Source organism: Salmo salar, chromosome 06 (genome assembly GCF_965601325.2).
Source record: "Salmo salar chromosome 06, fSalSal1, whole genome shotgun sequence".
NCBI lineage: Eukaryota > Metazoa > Chordata > Actinopteri > Salmoniformes > Salmonidae > Salmo > Salmo salar.
In genome coordinates, this window is record NC_138296.1 from 76,809,469 (window position 1) to 76,827,500 (window position 18,032).

The 18,032-nt window shown below is 41.6% G+C and overlaps 1 protein-coding gene across 15 annotated transcripts in view; it reads left to right on the forward strand.

Annotated features, from left to right (window-relative positions):
- The window catches only part of LOC106608042 (otoferlin), a 131,212-nt gene that overhangs the window by 47,267 nt on the left and 65,913 nt on the right, over positions 1-18,032 (forward strand). For all 15 annotated transcript variants that reach the window (XM_045720966.2, XM_045720965.2, XM_082976977.1 and 12 more), the window contains exon 5: positions 269-471. In XM_045720966.2, coding sequence (XP_045576922.1) covers positions 269-471 — 203 coding nt within the window. The remainder of the gene's footprint in view (positions 1-268; positions 472-18,032) is intronic.

Here is an 18,032-nt window from a genome sequence, read left to right on the forward strand (position 1 = left end):
GAGAGAGAGAGAGAGAGAGAGAGAGAGAGAGGAGAGAGAGAGAGAGAGAGAGAGAGAGAGAGAGAGAGGTGGAAAGGGGAACATTGTTTGTTTATTTCTCTCTTCATTTGTCTTTGTCAGTGAAATAAATGGCTTGGTTTGTAGTAAAGGCAGTTGCTGTCAAACAAAATTCCAATGCCACACTTCCTTGTCGTGTATTCACTTGATGAGAAATCTGTGTGTTTCTAGTTTGTTTTGACTAATTCATTGGTCGACTATTCCATTCCAGACTAGTGTTACCGTAGACATCAAGTACACGACCATGGATGGGACAGTGGGGGTGTGGAGCGATGGGGAATTCCTGGACGTTCCGGGCGACCCAGAGGGAACATTCCAGTTTGAGACAGACAGCCTGCTTTCCGGACACAGCCATGGATCAGGATCAGGAGTGTCTCCTGGACGATCCATCCACGGAATTCCCACTTTCAGGAAGTGAGTCGACAACTCCATTAGTATAGCTGAAACATTTTCTTATTTTTATTTCACCTTTATTTAACCAGGTAGGCCAGTTGAGAACAAGTTCTCATTTACAACTGCGACCTGGCCAAGATAAAGCAAAGCAGTGCGACACAAACAACACAGAGTTACACATGGGACGTACTCAATAACACAATAGAAAAATCTATGTTCAGTATGTGCAAATGTAGTAAGATTAGGGAGGTGTCGTGTCTTTGGCATCATTAAAACTGAAGACATATTTATCAAATAACTCTCTGTAATTATTATTACGCGACTAAACTGATTAACCTGTTAGGGCTAGGGGGTAGCATTTGCACGTCTGGATAAAAAAAATGTACCCGATTTAATCTGGTTACTAATCCTACCCAGTAACTAGAATATGCATATACTTATTATATATGGATAGAAAACACTCTAAAGTTTCTAAAACTGTTTGAATGGTGTCTGTGAGTATAACAGAACTCATTTGGCAGGCAAAACCCTGAGACATTTTCTGACAGGAAGTGGATACCTGATGTGTTGTATTGACTTTAAACCTATCCCATTGAAAAACACAGGGGCTGAGGAATATTTTGGCACTTCCTATTGCTTCCACTAGATGTCACCAGCCTTTACAAAGTGTTTTGAGTCTTCTGGAGGGAGATCTGACCGAACAAGAGCCATGGAACGATGATGTCCCATTAGACACCTGGCGCGCGAGTTCATGTTGGGTACCCTCGTTCCAATACGTTATAAAAGAGTATGCATTCGTCCACCTTGAATATTATTCATGTTCTGGTTAAAAAAGGCCCTAATGATTTATGCTATACAACGTTTGACATGTTTGAACGAACGTAAATATATTTTTTCCCCTCGTTCATGACGAGAAGTCCGGCTGGCTTAGATCATGTGCTAACAAGACGGAGATTTTTGGACATAAATGATGAGCTTTTTTGAACAAAACTACATTCGTTATGGACCTGTGATACCTGGAAGTGACATCTGATGAAGAGAATCAAAGGTAATGGATTATTTACATAGTATTTTCGATTTTAGATCTCCCCAACATGACGTCTAGTCTGTATCGCAACGCGTATTTTTCTGGGCGCAGTGCTCAGATTATTGCAAAGTGTGATTTCCCAGTAAGGTTATTTTTAAATCTGGCAAGTTGATTGCGTTCAAGAGATGTAAATCTATAATTCTTTAAATGACAATATAATATTTTACCAATGTTTTCTAATTTTAATTATTTAATTTGTGACGCTGACTTGACTGCCGGTTATTGGAGGGAAACGATTTCCTCAACATCAATGCCATAGTAAAACGCTGTTTTTGGATATAAATATGAACTTGATAGAACTAAAAATGCATGCATTGTCTAACATAATGTCCTGGGAGTGTCATCTGATGGAGATTGTAAAAGGTTAGTGCATCATTTTAGCTGGTTTTATGGTTTTGGTGACCCTGTCTTTGACTTGACAAAACATTACACACAACTCTTGTAAATGTACTGTCCTAACATACTCTAAATTTATGCTTTCGCCGTAAAACCTTTTTGAAATCGTAAAACGTGGTTAGATTAAGGAGATGTTTATCTTTCAAAGGGTGTAAAATAGTTGTATGTTTGAAAAATTTGAATTTTGACATTTATTTGGATTCAAATTTGCCGCTCTTGAAATGCACCTGCTGTTGATGGAGTGCACCACGGGTGGCACGCTAGCGTCCCACCTAGCCCATAGAGGTTAATCATGTAACTGTAATTAACTAGGAAGTCGGGGCACCAAGGAAAATATTCAGATTACAAAGTTATAATTTTCCTAATATAACTTTCAGATATTATAATATCTGATATATTAGTCTTCTGATTAATGACGTATTTGTTTACCTCGTCAGTCTCATTCCAAACGTCGTAAACTGTTGGTTATCTGCACGAACCCAGTCTTCACTATGAGTCATCCATCAATTGTCTTAAAATCATTTATTTACTAACTAAGTAATTCACAGAAATGCATAACAAACAGTAGCTATGGTTATAAGGAAATGATAGGAGAATGTGCCCTAGTGGGCTAAACCGGCATGGCGGCTTGTTAGAAAAAAGGTTGATAAGAGTTGATAATTATAACAATTAACTTGTTATTATTCTGTCGGTATCGATAGTCTAAGAGTTTAACCACGTGGTATGGTTAAAGTTCAGAAAGAGGGATGCATGGTCAAACCTTGGCCCTCTCGTTATCGAGGTAAGCTGGTCTCCAACCTTTAGCCACTCATAATGGAGGTAAGCTCGGTCTGGTGATAGAAACCCTGGGTGGGGGTTATATTCAGAATAACAGAAAAAGGCTGTCTCATGACGCCAGGTCCCGTCTGTTCATGGGGGCGTGCCGATAACTTGGTGAAACTTTAATTAAACAGAAATACAATTCTCTCACATTAACATCTTACAAGCATCCCAACATATTCCAAATAGCTTTATCCTTATTCATTCATTTTATACAACCATTAGATGTAAGTCTCTCAACTGAGGCTATTATATAAACAGTGCCATGGTAATGTGGCCGTAGTGTCTCTCATGACTTTCACAAATTTGTACCAAACGGACCAGTTCATATCTGGATTCTTCACCGATCTTTTATACCTTCTCCAGAACATAAATGTAATTTGGTTCTCCAGTCCTGTGAGGTGGAATAATTCCTGGGTTCTTTCTATGAAACCCACTCTGTCTCAAAACTGTGGCCATGAGGCAGGACATTCTTTTAGGAATTTACGACCGCTCTCACAGAGCCTGGGTAGGGGGAGGTAGGGGGATGGTGCATAGAAAACACAAAGAGGGCAACGTCATGACAGAGGTAAGGCAATAAATAGGCCATAGTGGCAAAATAATTACAATTTAGCATTAACACTGGAGTGATATATGTGCAGATGATGATGTGCAAGTAGAGATACTGGGGTGCAAAAGAGCAAAAAATAAATAACAATATGGGGATGAGGTAGTTGGGTGTGCTATTTACAGATGGGCTGTGTACAGGTACAGTGATCGGTAAGCTGCTCTGACAGCTGATGCTTAAAGTTAGTGAGGGAGATGTAAGTCTCCAGCTTCAGTAATTTTTGCAATTCGTTCCAGTCATTGGCAGCAGAGAACTGTAAGGAAAGGCGGCCAAAGAGGTGTTGGCTTTGGGGATGACCTGTGAAATATACCTGTGTGTGCTATGGGTGGGTGTAGCTATGGTGACCAGTGAGCTGAGATAAGGCAGGGCTTTACCTGGCAAAGATTTATAGATAACCTGGAGCCAGTGGGATTGGCGACGAATATGTAGCGAAGTCCAGCCAACGAAAGCATACAGGTCGCAGTGGTGGGTAGTATATGGGACTTTGGTGACAAAACGGATGGCACTGTAATAGACTACATCCAATTTGCTGAGTAGAGTGTTGGAGGCTATTTTGTAAATGACATCGCCAAAGTCAAGGATCGGTAGGATAGTCAGTTTTACGAGTGTATGTTTGGCAGCATGAGGGAAGGAGGCTTTGTTGCGAAATAGGAAGCCAATTTAATCTTGGATTGGAGATGCTTAATGTGAGTCTGGAAGGAGAGTTTACAGTCTAACCAGACACCTAGGTATTTGTTGTTGTCCACATGTTCCAAGTCAGAACCGTCCAGAGTAGTGATGCTAGGCGGGCGGGCAGGTGTGGGCTGCAATCGGTTGAAGAGCATGTGTTTAGTTTTACTAGCATTTAAGAGCAGTTGGAGGCCATGGAAGGAGGGCTGTATGGCATTGAAGCTCGTTTGGAGGTTTGTTAATCTAACCACGTTTTACGATTTCAAAAAGGTTTTACGGCGAAAGCATAAATTTAGAGTATGTTAGGACAGTACATTTACAAGAGTTGTGTGTAATGTTTTGTCAATTCAAAGACAGGGTCACCAAAACCATAAAACCAGCTAAAATGATGCACTAACCTTTTACAATCTCCATCAGATGACACTCCTAGGACATTATGTTAGACAATGCATGCATTTTTAGTTCTATCAAGTTCATATTTATATCCAAAAACAGCGTTTTACTATGGCATTGATGTTGAGGAAATCGTTTCCCTCCAATAACCGGCAGTCAAGTCAACACCACAAATTAAATAATTAAAATTAGAAAACATTGGTAAAATATTATATTGTCATTTAAAGAATTATAGATTTACATCTCTTGAACGCAATCAACTTGCCAGATTTAAAAATAACCTTACTGGGAAATCACACTTTGCAATAATCTGAGCACTGCACCCAGAAAAATACGTGTTGCGATACAGACTAGTCGTCATGTTGGGGAGATCTAAAATCGAAAATACTATGTAAATAATCCATTACCTTTGATTCTCTTCATCAGATGTCACTTCCAGGTATCACAGGTCCATAACGAATGTAGTTTTGTTCAAAAAAGCTCATCATTTATGTCCAAAAATCTCCGTCTTGTTAGCACAAGACGGAGAGTGAAGCCCGCCGGACTTCACTTCATGAACGAGGGGAAAAAATATATTTACGTTCGTTCAAACATGTCAAACGTTGTATAGCATAAATCATTAGGGCCTTTTTTAACCAGAACATGAATAATATTCAAGGTGGACGAATGCATTCTCTTTTATAACGTATTGGAACGAGGGTACCCAACATGAACTCGCGCGCCAGGTGTCTAATGGGACATCATCGTTCCATGGCTCTTGTTCGGTCAGATCTCCCTCCAGAAGACTCAAAACACTTTGTAAAGGCTGGTGACATCTAGTGGAAGCAATAGGAAGTGCCAAAATATTCCTCAGCCCCTGTGTTTTTCAATGGCATAGGTTTAAAGGTAATACAACACATCAGGTATCCACTTCCTGTCAGAAAATGTCTCAGGGTTTTGCCTGCCAAATGAGTTCTGTTATACTCACAGACACCATTCAAACAGTTTTAGAAACTTTAGAGTGTTTTCTATCCATATATAATAAGTATATGCATATTCTAGTTACTGGGTAGGATTAGTAACCAGATTAAATCGGGTACATTTTTTTTATCCAGCCGTGCAAATACTGCCCCCTAGCCCTAACAGGTAAACACAGTGTCCAAGGAAGGGACCGATGTGTACAGAATGGTGTCGTCTGCGTAGAGGTGGATCAGAGAATCACCAACAGCAAGAGCGACATCATTGATATATATAGAGAAAAGAGTCGGCCCTAGAAATGAACCCTGTGGCACCCCCATAGAGACCGCCAGAGGTCCGGACAACAGGCCCTCCGATTTGACAAACTGAACTCTATCTGAGAAGTACATAATCAGCATCATTATAAACTTGCATGCATCAATGCCATAGCTAGAACCATATTTTCATCATCAGTAGCCCTTTACACTCGTACCCATATACGGGTTGAAAATGGCAGATTTGGACACATGCTATAAATGATGTCAGAGCTCAGGCTCTGCGCTTCACGGCTCTGTATGGGTTTTGACTGACAGCTGTTCTGAACGTGATAACCGCACGCGACAAGACGTTGCCCCATCCCTCCCACTAATTTTGAAAGATTAGATGTTGAGGAATATAATGAATACTATGATGTCATACAAGCAAGCCAAATACCCGTGAGTTCAAATGTGCACTTCACATTTACATATCATAATATACAGTGTCAACGTTTATGATCGCTATGTTTGTTACAAGATTACATGATGTTTTACCCTGGGTTGTCCTGAACAGAATGAGCCTATGTTGATCTATTGGGGGAAAAAAATTGCCGCGGAACACGCACCTGAATGCACACATAATTGTGAAAGATTGTAGTTTTTACTTAGCTAGACATGTCGGCAAGAGAACAAGCTTTCAAATGATGCCCATATGACCCAGATTGCGATTTATAATGGGCCGTTTTTGATATGCGTAAACAACAACAGTAATTGTGTAAAAGGGGATGCAGAATTGTGTTCCAAACAAAATAACTACAAGTGTTCTTGCTCTAGTTTCTCAACGGCACAGCTAGGAGAGCTTTAAACAAGCACCTTATAGTTGAAGGCTCTTCTTCGAGTCATAAAAGTGCATTGAAATGAATTAGGAACTGTGCACACTTTGGAGAGGTGTGTGGCCACTTGGAAAAACCACATAGTCCTCTCACTCAAACCCTTGTCATTGTTGCAGCTACCTCATATTTTCCAAGAATATTCTTATCTTGTTACTGATTGTATCCAGACTATTTTCAGATTCCGTTGTCAACAATTGCGGTGAAAAGTACAGTAAATGTAAAATCACATAAAATCAACGGTGTTGTCTTTTAAGTGCTACCATGGTTATGCATATGCTATCCATATTTCTTCTGTAAGAAACATTTCTATTTAGCCCTATCCATATTGGCCAATTCCCAACAAGGTTTAACAACAACAACAACAACAATAACAACAACATCAAAGCGAAGATATCATTATTGTCAGCGAAGTCATTAAATATACCATTATGCTCAAAATACAGCAACACCATAGTTAGAACAATCCTCACCATCATTATCATTCTCATTAATAACAACAAAAGTGAAGACACGATGAGCATCAACAATATCATCATCATCATCTCCACACCATGCATTTAAACATACCTAGACACTCCTTTAGCTGGCACAATACTCTGCCCGGCAGTAGGGAGTGAATGTGTTACAGCAGTATGTTTCAGCCTCCAGGCAGTAGGAAGTGAATGTGTTACAGCAGTATGTTTCAGCCTCCAGGCAGTAGGAAGTGAATGTGTTACAGCAGTATGTTTCAGCCTCCAGGCAGTAGGGAGTGAATGTGTTACAGCAGTATGTTTCAGCCTCCAGGCAGTAGGGAGTGAATGTGTTACAGCAGTATGTTTCAGCCTCCAGGCAGTAGGGAGTGAATGTGTTACAGAAGTATGTTTCAGCCTCCAGGCAGTAGGGAGTGAATGTGTTACAGCAGTATGTTTCAGCCTCCAGGCAGTAGGGAGTGAATGTGTTACAGCAGTATGTTTCAGCCTCCAGGCAGTAGGGGGTGAATGTGTTACAGCAGTATGTTTCAGCCTCCAGGCAGTGCTGTCTGCTGATGACTAATAGCCTGCTCTCTCAGTGAGTACATTTACATGCACACTAATAATAGGATATTATGGCAGTAGGCTGAGTTTGTAAATAGTAATGTAAACACCTCACTCTGCTTATGTTAATGTGAATAAGGTCAAAATCTAATTAAACATACACCTGATTTTCTGAGCAATCTATCAAATTATGTAAGGGATAATTAACGAATGGCTATGCGTTCCGTGGATAATAATGAACAATGTGGAAGGTGTGTTCCGCGTTAGCGGAGTGGAACTATAACCTTCCACGGAGTTGCATTATTTTCCATGGAATGCATAGCCCTTCGTTGACTCTTCCTTTCATACCATGGCTTTAATTTAACACATTTTCCGCTATAAATGTGTTCATTTGCAGGTAGAAATGTGTTCAACATCCACTGCAGTAGCTAGTAAGTTTCCCAGATAGCTACAGTAGTTGCATTGGTAACCGAATAAACAGACTTGCTAGTTTAGCCAACCAAACCATCAGTCATAGCTTGCTATTATGAAAATCGAATTCAACAATGACAATAATGTTTTCAATTCAGCTTTTGCTTTAAAAAGCAGCTCAAACATACAACATAAATTGAACATTGATTATGGCAGTAGGTTGAGTATGGAAATAGTCATGTAAACACTTTACTCTGCTTATCTTAATCGGTGTAAGTTCAAAATCGAAGTAAGCATACGTCGATTAATACACCTGGTTTTCTGAGCAATCCTTCGAATTATTAGGATTTACTGTGCCTTCGGGAAAATATTCAGACCCCTTGACTTTTTCCACATTTTGATACGTTACAGCCTTATTATAAAATGTATGAAATATTTTTTTCCCTCAGCAATCTACACACAATACCCCATTATGACAAAGTGAAAAAAGGTTTATAGAAATGATTGCAAATTTAAAATAAAAAAAACGAACAGGAATACCTTATTTACATAAGTATTTAGACCCTTTGCTATGAGACTCGAAATTGAGCTCAGGTGTATCCTGTTTCCATTGATCATCCTTGATGTTTCTATAACTTGATTGGCGTCCACCTGTGGTAAATTCAATTGATTGGACATGATTTGGAAAGGCACACACCTGTCTACATAAGGTTCCACACTGTACAGTGCACGTCAGAGCAAAAACCAAGCCATGAGGTCGAAGGAATTGTCAGTAGAGGTTCGAGACAGGATTGTGTTGAGGCACAGATCTGGGGAAGGGTATAAAAAATTCCTGCAGCATTGAAGGTCCCCAAGAACTCAGTGGCCTCCATCATTCTTAAATGGAAGAAGTTTGGAACCACCAAGACTCTTCCTAGAGCTGGCCGGCTGGCCAAACTGACTAATCAGGGGAGAAGGGCCTTGGTCAGGGAGGTGACCAAGAACCCGATGATCACTCTAACAGAGCTCTAGAGTTCATCTGTGGAGATGGGAGAAACTTCCAGAAGGACAACCATCTCTGCAGCAGTCCACCAATCAGGCCTTTATGGTAGAGTTGCCAGACGGAAGCCACTTCTCAGTAAAAGGCACATGACAGCCTGCTTGGAGTATGGAAAAAGGCACCTTAAGACTTTCAGACCATAAGAATCAAGATTCTCTGGTCTGATGAAACCAAGATTGAACTCTTTGGCCTGAATGCCAAGCGTCATGTCTGGAGGAAACCTAGCACCATCCCTACAGTAAAGCATGGTGGTGGCAGCATCATGCTGTGGGGATGTTTTTCAGTGGCAGGGACTGGGAGACTAGTCAAGATCGAGGAAAAGATGACCCAGACTTGAACCCAATCAAACATCTCTGGAGAGACCTGAAAATAGCTGTGCAGCAACGCTCCACATCCAACCTGATAGCTTGAGAGGATCTGCAGAGAAGAATGGGAGAAACTCCCCAAATACAGATGTGCCATGCTTGTAGCACCATACCCAAGAAGACTTATTGCTGTAATCGCTGCCAAAGGTGCTTCAACAAAGTGCTGAGTAAAGGGTCTGAATACTTCTGTAAATGTGATATTTCAGTTTTCTATGTTTAATAAATTAGCTACAATTCTGAAAACCATTTTTTGCTTTGTCATTATGGGGTATTGTGTGTAGATTAATGAGGAAAAAAAACAATTTAATCCATTTTAGAATAAGGCTGTAACGTAACAAAATTTGTAAAAAGTCAAGGGGTCTGAATACTTTTCAATGGCACTGTATATCATGGCATTGTTTAATACTGTTGAAGGAAATTCTAGAGCATGCATTATTTCCCTATAATGCACGGTATATCAGCACGGCAGAATTCAATTTCTAGCGGCAAATGTGTTAAATTATAACCATGGTATAAAAGAGATAATCAAACATAATGCAACTCCGTGGAATGTTATAGTTCCACTCTGCTTGGAACACACCTTCCGCGTTGTTCATTATTTTCCATAGAACTCATAGCCCTTCAATGATTATCCCTTACATGTAAACAGTTCCAGTGTTGTATTTGATCTATTTGGTCTGTGCATGTACAATGTGTAGGGCAAGCCTCCCTCTTATGAGGGAAGTGAGTTCGGAAGACCTGAAAGTATGCATTTTAGAAATGTTTTTCACATACAAACTGTGTATGTCCGAATCTTATAGCCTTCGCAAAAATAACACGGTCACTGTGGTAGAACATTTGCTTTGATTAGCAATTATCTGCAATTATCGATCGTCTCATCGGGTTGCCTGATTTCAGAGAGTCTATGTAAACAGGATTATTTGGGAAATCGTTTTTCTTTCGAAGCATGTAAAAGTTTTAAACTAAGTATTATATTAATCTGACTATCCACAATAATCGTATTCTTGTGTGCATGTAACCGCACTCAATGTGGTGTGTTATTGTGTTTTCTGCTGAATAATGTGTAGGCTAATAAGGTGTAGGTAGTATTTATTTACCTGTTGGCTGGTTTGCCTGGCTAGGTTCCCTAATCCATTATCATAACACATGTTAAGTGTTTGTGTGTGTGTGTGTGTGTGTGTGCGTGTGTCTATGTGTGTGTGTGTGTGTGTGTGTGTGTGTGTGTGTGTGTGTGTGTGTGTGTGTGTGTGTGTGTGTGTGTGTGTGTGTGTGTGTGTGCGTGTGTCTATGTGTGTGTGTGTGTGTGTGTGTGTGTGTGTGTGTGTGTGTGTGTGTGTGTGTGTGTGTGTGTGTGTGTATCTGTGTGTGATTGGGACCATACATCAGCCACTGTATTTGGATGTATTAGAGTGAGTGTCTCACCATGAGAACCTCCATCCTCCTGACTAGACAGTTTGTAATGGGAGTCAACTGGGCATTACAACAGAATGGGGCTCTGTCTGTGAATCCTCATGAAAATCTATTGAACTGACACATACAGTTATCATCTCCTAGAGTTTAGATGTACTGATTCAGTGGGTTTTATCGGACGGAACAGAGTTTTTATAGTGTGTCCCCATAGAGCTGATCTGTGTTTTATGAGACTTGTAAAAAAAGACGCAGGCTGAGGAGGAAAGGGAAAGGGAAAGGGGGATACCTAGTCAGTTGTAAAACTGAATGCATTCAACTGAAATGTGTCTTCCGCATTTAACCTCCTACGGGATCGGTGCCCCACCCCCCGCGGGACAGTTGAGCTAATGTAGGCTAATGTCATTAGCATGAGGTTGTAAGTAACAAACAAAAAATCCAGGACATAAACATATCTGATATGGGCAGAAAGCTTAAAATCTTGTTAATCTAACTACACTGTCCAAATTTCCATTGGCTATTACAGTGAAATAATACCATGCTATTGTTTGAGGAGAGTGCACAATTATGAACTTCAAAATGTATTAATAAATCAATTAGACACATTTGGGCAGTCTTGATACAACATTTTGAACAGATATATAATTGTTCATTGGATCAGTCTAAAACTTTGCACATACACGGCTGCCATCTAGTGGCCAAAATCTAAATTGCGCCTGGGCTGGAATAATACATTATGGCCTTTCTTTTGCATTTCAAAGATAATGGTACAAAAAATACTCTCACACACACACACACACACACACACACACACACACACACACACACACACACACACACACACACACACACACACACACACACACACACACACACACACACACACACCTCTGTCCTTGGTGCTAGACGAGGGCACCTGTCATCTCCTAATTACCGAGGCAACAAAGAGCTAGTCCTGTCAGTGGTACAGTACTGTACAGTAGCTCAGAGGAGAGCTGAGATTTTGTGTGAGAGAGAACCCCAGTGAACCCACACAGAGTGATGACAATACTGATGGAAAACACACACTACAGTACTGGGGGAACAATGATGACCTCATGGAACCACTCTGATGATGTCAATGGGCTTTGATGCCATTGTATTAAACTGTCTGGGTTGGTGCTCCTTACAGGGAGGAGAATGAGGAGTAGGACAAAAACAGTGTGAACTCAAGGTACCATATGCTGTTTGGGTTGCAGTGTCTCTCCTCTTTGGGTTGCAGCAGTGCCGTCTTGCATGTTTGAGTGTGCGCGTGTTCATGAGAGAGTGGTTTTTGCAGTGACATGGGAGCAGGGCACACACACACACGCACACTCGTACCTTGGAATCAAAGCAATTCATTTGTCCCCGAGACCGCATCGTCTGTCACTCTACGGCATTATTATTTCATAAACATAATTTATTATCATCTCACGTTCTATGTATGATGAAACAGGAAGTCATTCCATACCGGCCCTTAAATCTAAATCAATGTCACACCAGAATGGTCTTTCTATTTAATGTAGAATAATTACAATCACAGAGCTTATTATGTTTTATGATTATGTAATTGCTAAGGGCTAGATGTCCACGGTAAGAGGTCGTGGAATCTGGTGTGTGTGATATTCATTAAGATGGTCTTATTGCCTGGCTAGCATAGGGAACTGTATTAAGATGGTCTTATTGCCAGGCTAGCATATGGAACTGTATTAAGATGGTCTTATTGCCAGGCTAGCATAGGGAACTGTATTAAGATGGTCTTATTGCCAGGCTAGCATATGGAACTGTATTAAGATGGTCTTATTGCCAGGCTAGCATAGGGAACTGTATTAAGATGGTCTTATTGCCAGGCTAGCATATGGAACTGTATTAAGATGGTCTTATTGCCAGGCTAGCATAGGGAACTGTACTAAGATGGTCTTATTGCTAGGCTAGCATATGGAACTGTATTAAGATGGTCTTATTGCCAGGCTAGCATAGGGAACTGTACTAAGATGGTCTTATTGCTAGGCTAGCATATGGAACTGTATTAAGATGGTCTTAATGCTAGGCTAGCATATGGAACTGTATTAAGATGGTCTTATTGCTAGGCTAGCATATGGAACTGTATTAAGATGGTCATACCATGGATCATTTAGCGATTTTTAACCCATTGAATAACACATTCATAAATGGCAAAACAGGCAGTGAAAAAATGTATCATAAGGAATAAGGTTTTGAAGTGTCTGTCCTATATCTAGGAGATATAAGAAAGCTCAAGTTATACTTCCAGTCAATAGACTGTTAATTAAGATGTTTTTTTGCTAAAGGAATCTGGTGTGTGGGAGATTCATTAAGATGGTTTTATTGCCTACCGTACAATAGATCAGGGGAGAAGCAGAAGGCTAAGAGACATAATCCTAACCTTATTGAGCAGCCAGATTTGGGCCGGAGTTAATGAGAGTTGGAGCCTTGTACAGTACATATCAAACAGAAGATGAAGACTGGGTAGTTTACTGATGAAGACTGGGTAGTTTACAACTTAGACCACCCTGTCTGTAATGATAGCATTACATGTGGTTTAAAGGTCAACTCACATTCCAACATTGGTACAGTTTAGGAAGGAGGACTTCTGATCTTCTGACATTGGCATAGACAAAGGATAAGAGAGAGATGGAGTTGGTGTGTGTGTGTGTGTGTGTGTGTGTGTGTGTGTGTGTGTGTGTGTGTGTGTGTGTGTGTGTGTGTGTGTGTGTGTGTGTGTGTGTGTGTGTGTGTGTGTGTGTGTGTGTGTGTGTGTGTGTGTGTGTGTGCGGGCTTCAGGTCTGAGCTGCCATGGTAAAGTGATAAGAAAGATGAGAAAGGGGTTTCACTGGCCTTTTAATTGCTCTTTATCCCTTTGACTGCACACACACACACACACACACACACACACACACACACACACACACACACACACACACACACACACACACACACACACACACACACACACACACACACACACACACACACACCAGTTTACATTGGCATTTCAGTCATTTAGCAGACACTCTTATCTAGAGCTACTTAAAGTCAGTGCATTAATCTTAAAATGGGGGGGGGGGGGGTGTTGAGGAGGTAGTGTGAGGGGGAGGTGCTGTCGGATTATTTAAGATACTCTTTGTAGGGTTTCAGATGTTTGGGAAGATGGGCAGGGACTCTGCTGTCCTAGCTTCAGGGGGAAGCTGGTTCCACCATTGGACTGCCAGGACAGAATAGAGCTTGGACTGGGCTGAATGGGAACTGAGGGCCAAGAGACCAGAGGTGGCAGAATGGACTGCTCGGGTTGGGGTGTAGGGTTTTGAGCATAGCCTGAAGGTAGGGAGGGGCAGTTCCTCTTGCAAGCGACATGGTCTTTTAGTGGATGCAAGCTTCGACTGGAGGCCTGTGGAGTGTGCGGAGGAGCGGGGTGACATGGGAGAACTTGGGACTGTTGAGCACCAGGTGGGGTGCAGTGTTCTGGATAAGTTGCAGTGTTTTGATAGCACAAGCGGTTTGATAGCACAAGGCTCCCAAGTGGCGCAGCATTCTAAGGCACTGCATCTCAGTACAAGAGGTGTCACTACAGTCCCTGGTTCGATCCGGGCTGTATCACATCCGGCCATGATTGGGAGTCCCATAGGGCGGCGCACAATTGGCCCAGCATCGTCCTGGTTTGGCCCGGGGTAGGCTGTCATTTTAAATGAGAATTTGTTCTTAACTGACTTGCCTAGTTAAACAAAGGTTAAATAAAAAAGTTTAAAATATAAAAAAGCAGGAGCCCAGCCAACAGTGAGTTGCAGTAGTCCGGACAGGAGATGGCAAGTGCCTGGATTAGCACCTGTGTGAGATGGGGTCATACTCTACGATGTTGTAGAGCATGAACCTGCAGGAGTGAGTCACTGCTTTGATGTTTGCAGAGAACGATAGGGTGTTGTCCAGGGTCATGCCAAGGTTATTTTCACTCTGAGAGGGGGACACCGTGGTGTTGTCAACTGTGATGGAGAGGTCTTGGAGAGGGTAGGCCTTCCCCGGGAGGAAGAGCAGCTCTGTCTTGTCGACCTTGAGGTGGTGGGCCGACATCCAAACTGAGATATCTTCCAGGCATGCAGAGATGAGAGCTTTGGCAGTGTGGAGTGCCTCCGTGACACATGCAGAGAAGAGCAGTCTCTGTTGAGTGATCCGTCTTGAAGCTTGACTGGTTAGGGTCAAGAATATTCTTCTGAGACAGATAGCAAGAGAGTTGGTCAGAGACGGCACGCTCAAGTGTTTTGTAAAGAAAAGAAAGAAGAGATACCGATCAGTAGTTTTTCACATCAGAGGAGTCAAGTGTTGGCTTCTTGAAGAGGAAACTCTGCATTCTGAAGTCAAGGGGGATGCAGCCAGTGCATACATTTGTGTATTGGTCCCCCCTGGGAATCAAACCCACATCACTGGCATTACAAGTGCCATGCTCTACCAACTGAACCACACGGGACCACAGCTCCAGGATTAGCCCCCTTCTCTGCGAGTCCAGAAGGATGTATTTCTGGTCCGTGAACTACAGTTGAAGTCGGAGGTTTACGTACATTTAGGTTGGAATCATTAAAACTCGTTTTTCAACCACTCCACACATTTCTTGTTAACAAACTATAGTTTTGGCAAGTCGGTTAGGACATCTACTTTGTGCAGGACACAAGTCAGTTTTCCAACAATTGTTTACAGACAGATTATTTCACTTATAATTCACTGTATCATAATTCCAGTGGGTCAGAAGTTTACATACACTAAGTTGACTATGCCTTTAAACAGCTTGGAAAATTCCAGAAAACTATGTCATGGCTTTAGAAGCTTCTGATTGGCTAATTGACATTATTTGAGTCAATTGAAGGTGTACCTGTGGATGTATTTCAAGGCCTACCTTCAAACTCAGTGCCTCTTTACTTGACATCATGGGAAAATCAAAAGAAATCAGCCAAGACCTCAGAAAAAAATGTGTAGACCTCCACAAGTCTGGTTCATCCTTGGGAGCAATTTCCAAATGCCTGAAGGTACCACGTTCATCTGTACAAACAATAGTATGCAAGTTAAACACCATGGGACCACACAGCTCTCATACCTCTCAGGAAGGAGACGTGTTCTGTCTCCTAGAGACTACAGTTTACAACTGCACATGGGGACAAAGATCGTACTTTTTGGAGAAATGTCCTCTGGTCTGATAAAACAAAAATATAACTGTTTGGCCATAATGACCATAGTTATGTTTGGAGGAAAAAGGGGGATGCTTGCAAGCCGAAGAACACCATCCCAATCGTGAAGCACGGGCGTGGCAGCATCATGTTGTGGGGGTGGGTCTGACTCTTGCTGCAGGAAGGACTGGTGCACCTCACAAAATAGATGGCATCATGAGGTTGGAAAATGATGTGGATATATTAAAGCAACATCTCAAGACATCAGTCAGGAAGTTAAACCTTGGTCACAAATGGGTCTTCCAAATGGACAATGATCCCAAGCATACTTCCAAAATTGTGGCAAAATGGCTTAAGGACAACAAAGTCAAGTTATTGGAGTGGCCATCACAAAGCCCTGACCTCAATCCTATAGAAAATTTGTGGGCAGAATTGAAAAAGTGTGTGTGAGCAAGGCCTTCAAACCTGACTCAGTTACACCAGCTCTTTCAGGAGCTGGTGTAAAATTACATAACATGTATTCCCTTGCAAAGCGGAGGAAACCGAGGCAGTGATTGTTTTGAGTGTTAATTTGGTTAGGCTTTTGTTTAATTCGTTCACTCATTTTGTTAGTTTTGTGTTGGGATGCAAGCAAGCTCATTCTGTGCCTGCCTGGGGCCGTCATGCTTTCAAGGGCCACCTTTGATCATATCCACAATGCAACAGGTTGGCGGCACATCAAACAGCATTGTGATGGTGTTGTGTTGTGGGGTCTTTTCATCTGTATCAGTGTATCACACGTCAGTGCCAACAAATGATAGATCTAGGAAGTATTTTATGTCTTTAACGTAGACTTAAGGGTCTTTATTCATATGAGGTCTATGTGAACTTACAGTAGCACTGGAAGAATGTTCTGGAGTCTTTGATTGCTACTGTAGAAATGTGTTATTGGTTTGAAGCTGTGGCTTGTTTGAAGTACTTATAGTAGCTTAGAGCTTTAGTTGTAGACATCAAATGCTATAGTTGTAGAGATAACTTTAGATTGCAAGAATCTCTTACAACTCCTCAATTTTCCTTGTTGTGTTTTATGTCACTGTTTTCCCTCAAGGTCTTCTGCAGTGTGTCTGAGTGCAGTGTTTTGTGTTTTGTAGTGTCTTGCTGTGGTGTATTGCCTGTGTATTGTGTGCCACTGTGTTCCTCCCACATGTTGACTGACTGAGTGACCCTCTCTGACTTCCTGTCTAAGGCCATGGTGTGGGAGTAGATCACCACGCAATACCAGACTCTTTTGGGGTTGAGCAGAATAACATTTTAAAACAGAGGGGTATTCAGAGAAAGCCTGTTAAAAGTTAACCACCTCTGCTATTCAGCCTCTCCTCCCTCCTTCCTCCTCCCTCAGTCAACTGCTGAATTGTTTCTCTCCACATCTCTCTTCCTCCTCCCGTTATTTCTCTCTTTCTCTTCCTGTCATCGTTTATTAGGCATTCAATTATTTACATCTCCAACAAGTAGGCATCCGCACATGCAAATACTAATGGAATGCTGTTTCTCTTCCATGATTTCAAGATTTCAGCAGCATACCACCCTGCATCCCACTGATTGTTCTAGCCACTTACTTAAAGCCACTTACTGTGTGACACTAATGAAGAAATAAATACCACAGCAGCCCAGAATACTGCTCTTATTACAAATACACAGAGGAGAAGGAAAGTCTTGTATCATAATTGTATTTAAAATAGAGATTTAGAAAAACCTTTCCATGGATAAATATTTTTTATTTTATTTAACTAGGCAAGTCAGTTAAAGAACAAGTTCTTATTTTCAATGACAGCCTAGGAACAGTGAGTTAACTGCCTTGTTCAGGGACAGAACAACAGATTTTTACCTTGTCAGCTTGGGGATTTGATCTTGCAACCTAGTCCAACGCTCTAACCGCTAGGCTACCTGCCGCCCCAAATAATAATATTGCTGAAATAATAACCACTGCTTTGGTTCTCCGGTTTACCTGATCACTGTCTGACCGTCTGATCACGGGACACTCCTGAGAGAACGCTGTGTGTGTGTTTGGGAGAGAGGCTATTCAGCTCCATTCAGCAGCGCCAGCAGATCAGAACAGAGCTTTGGG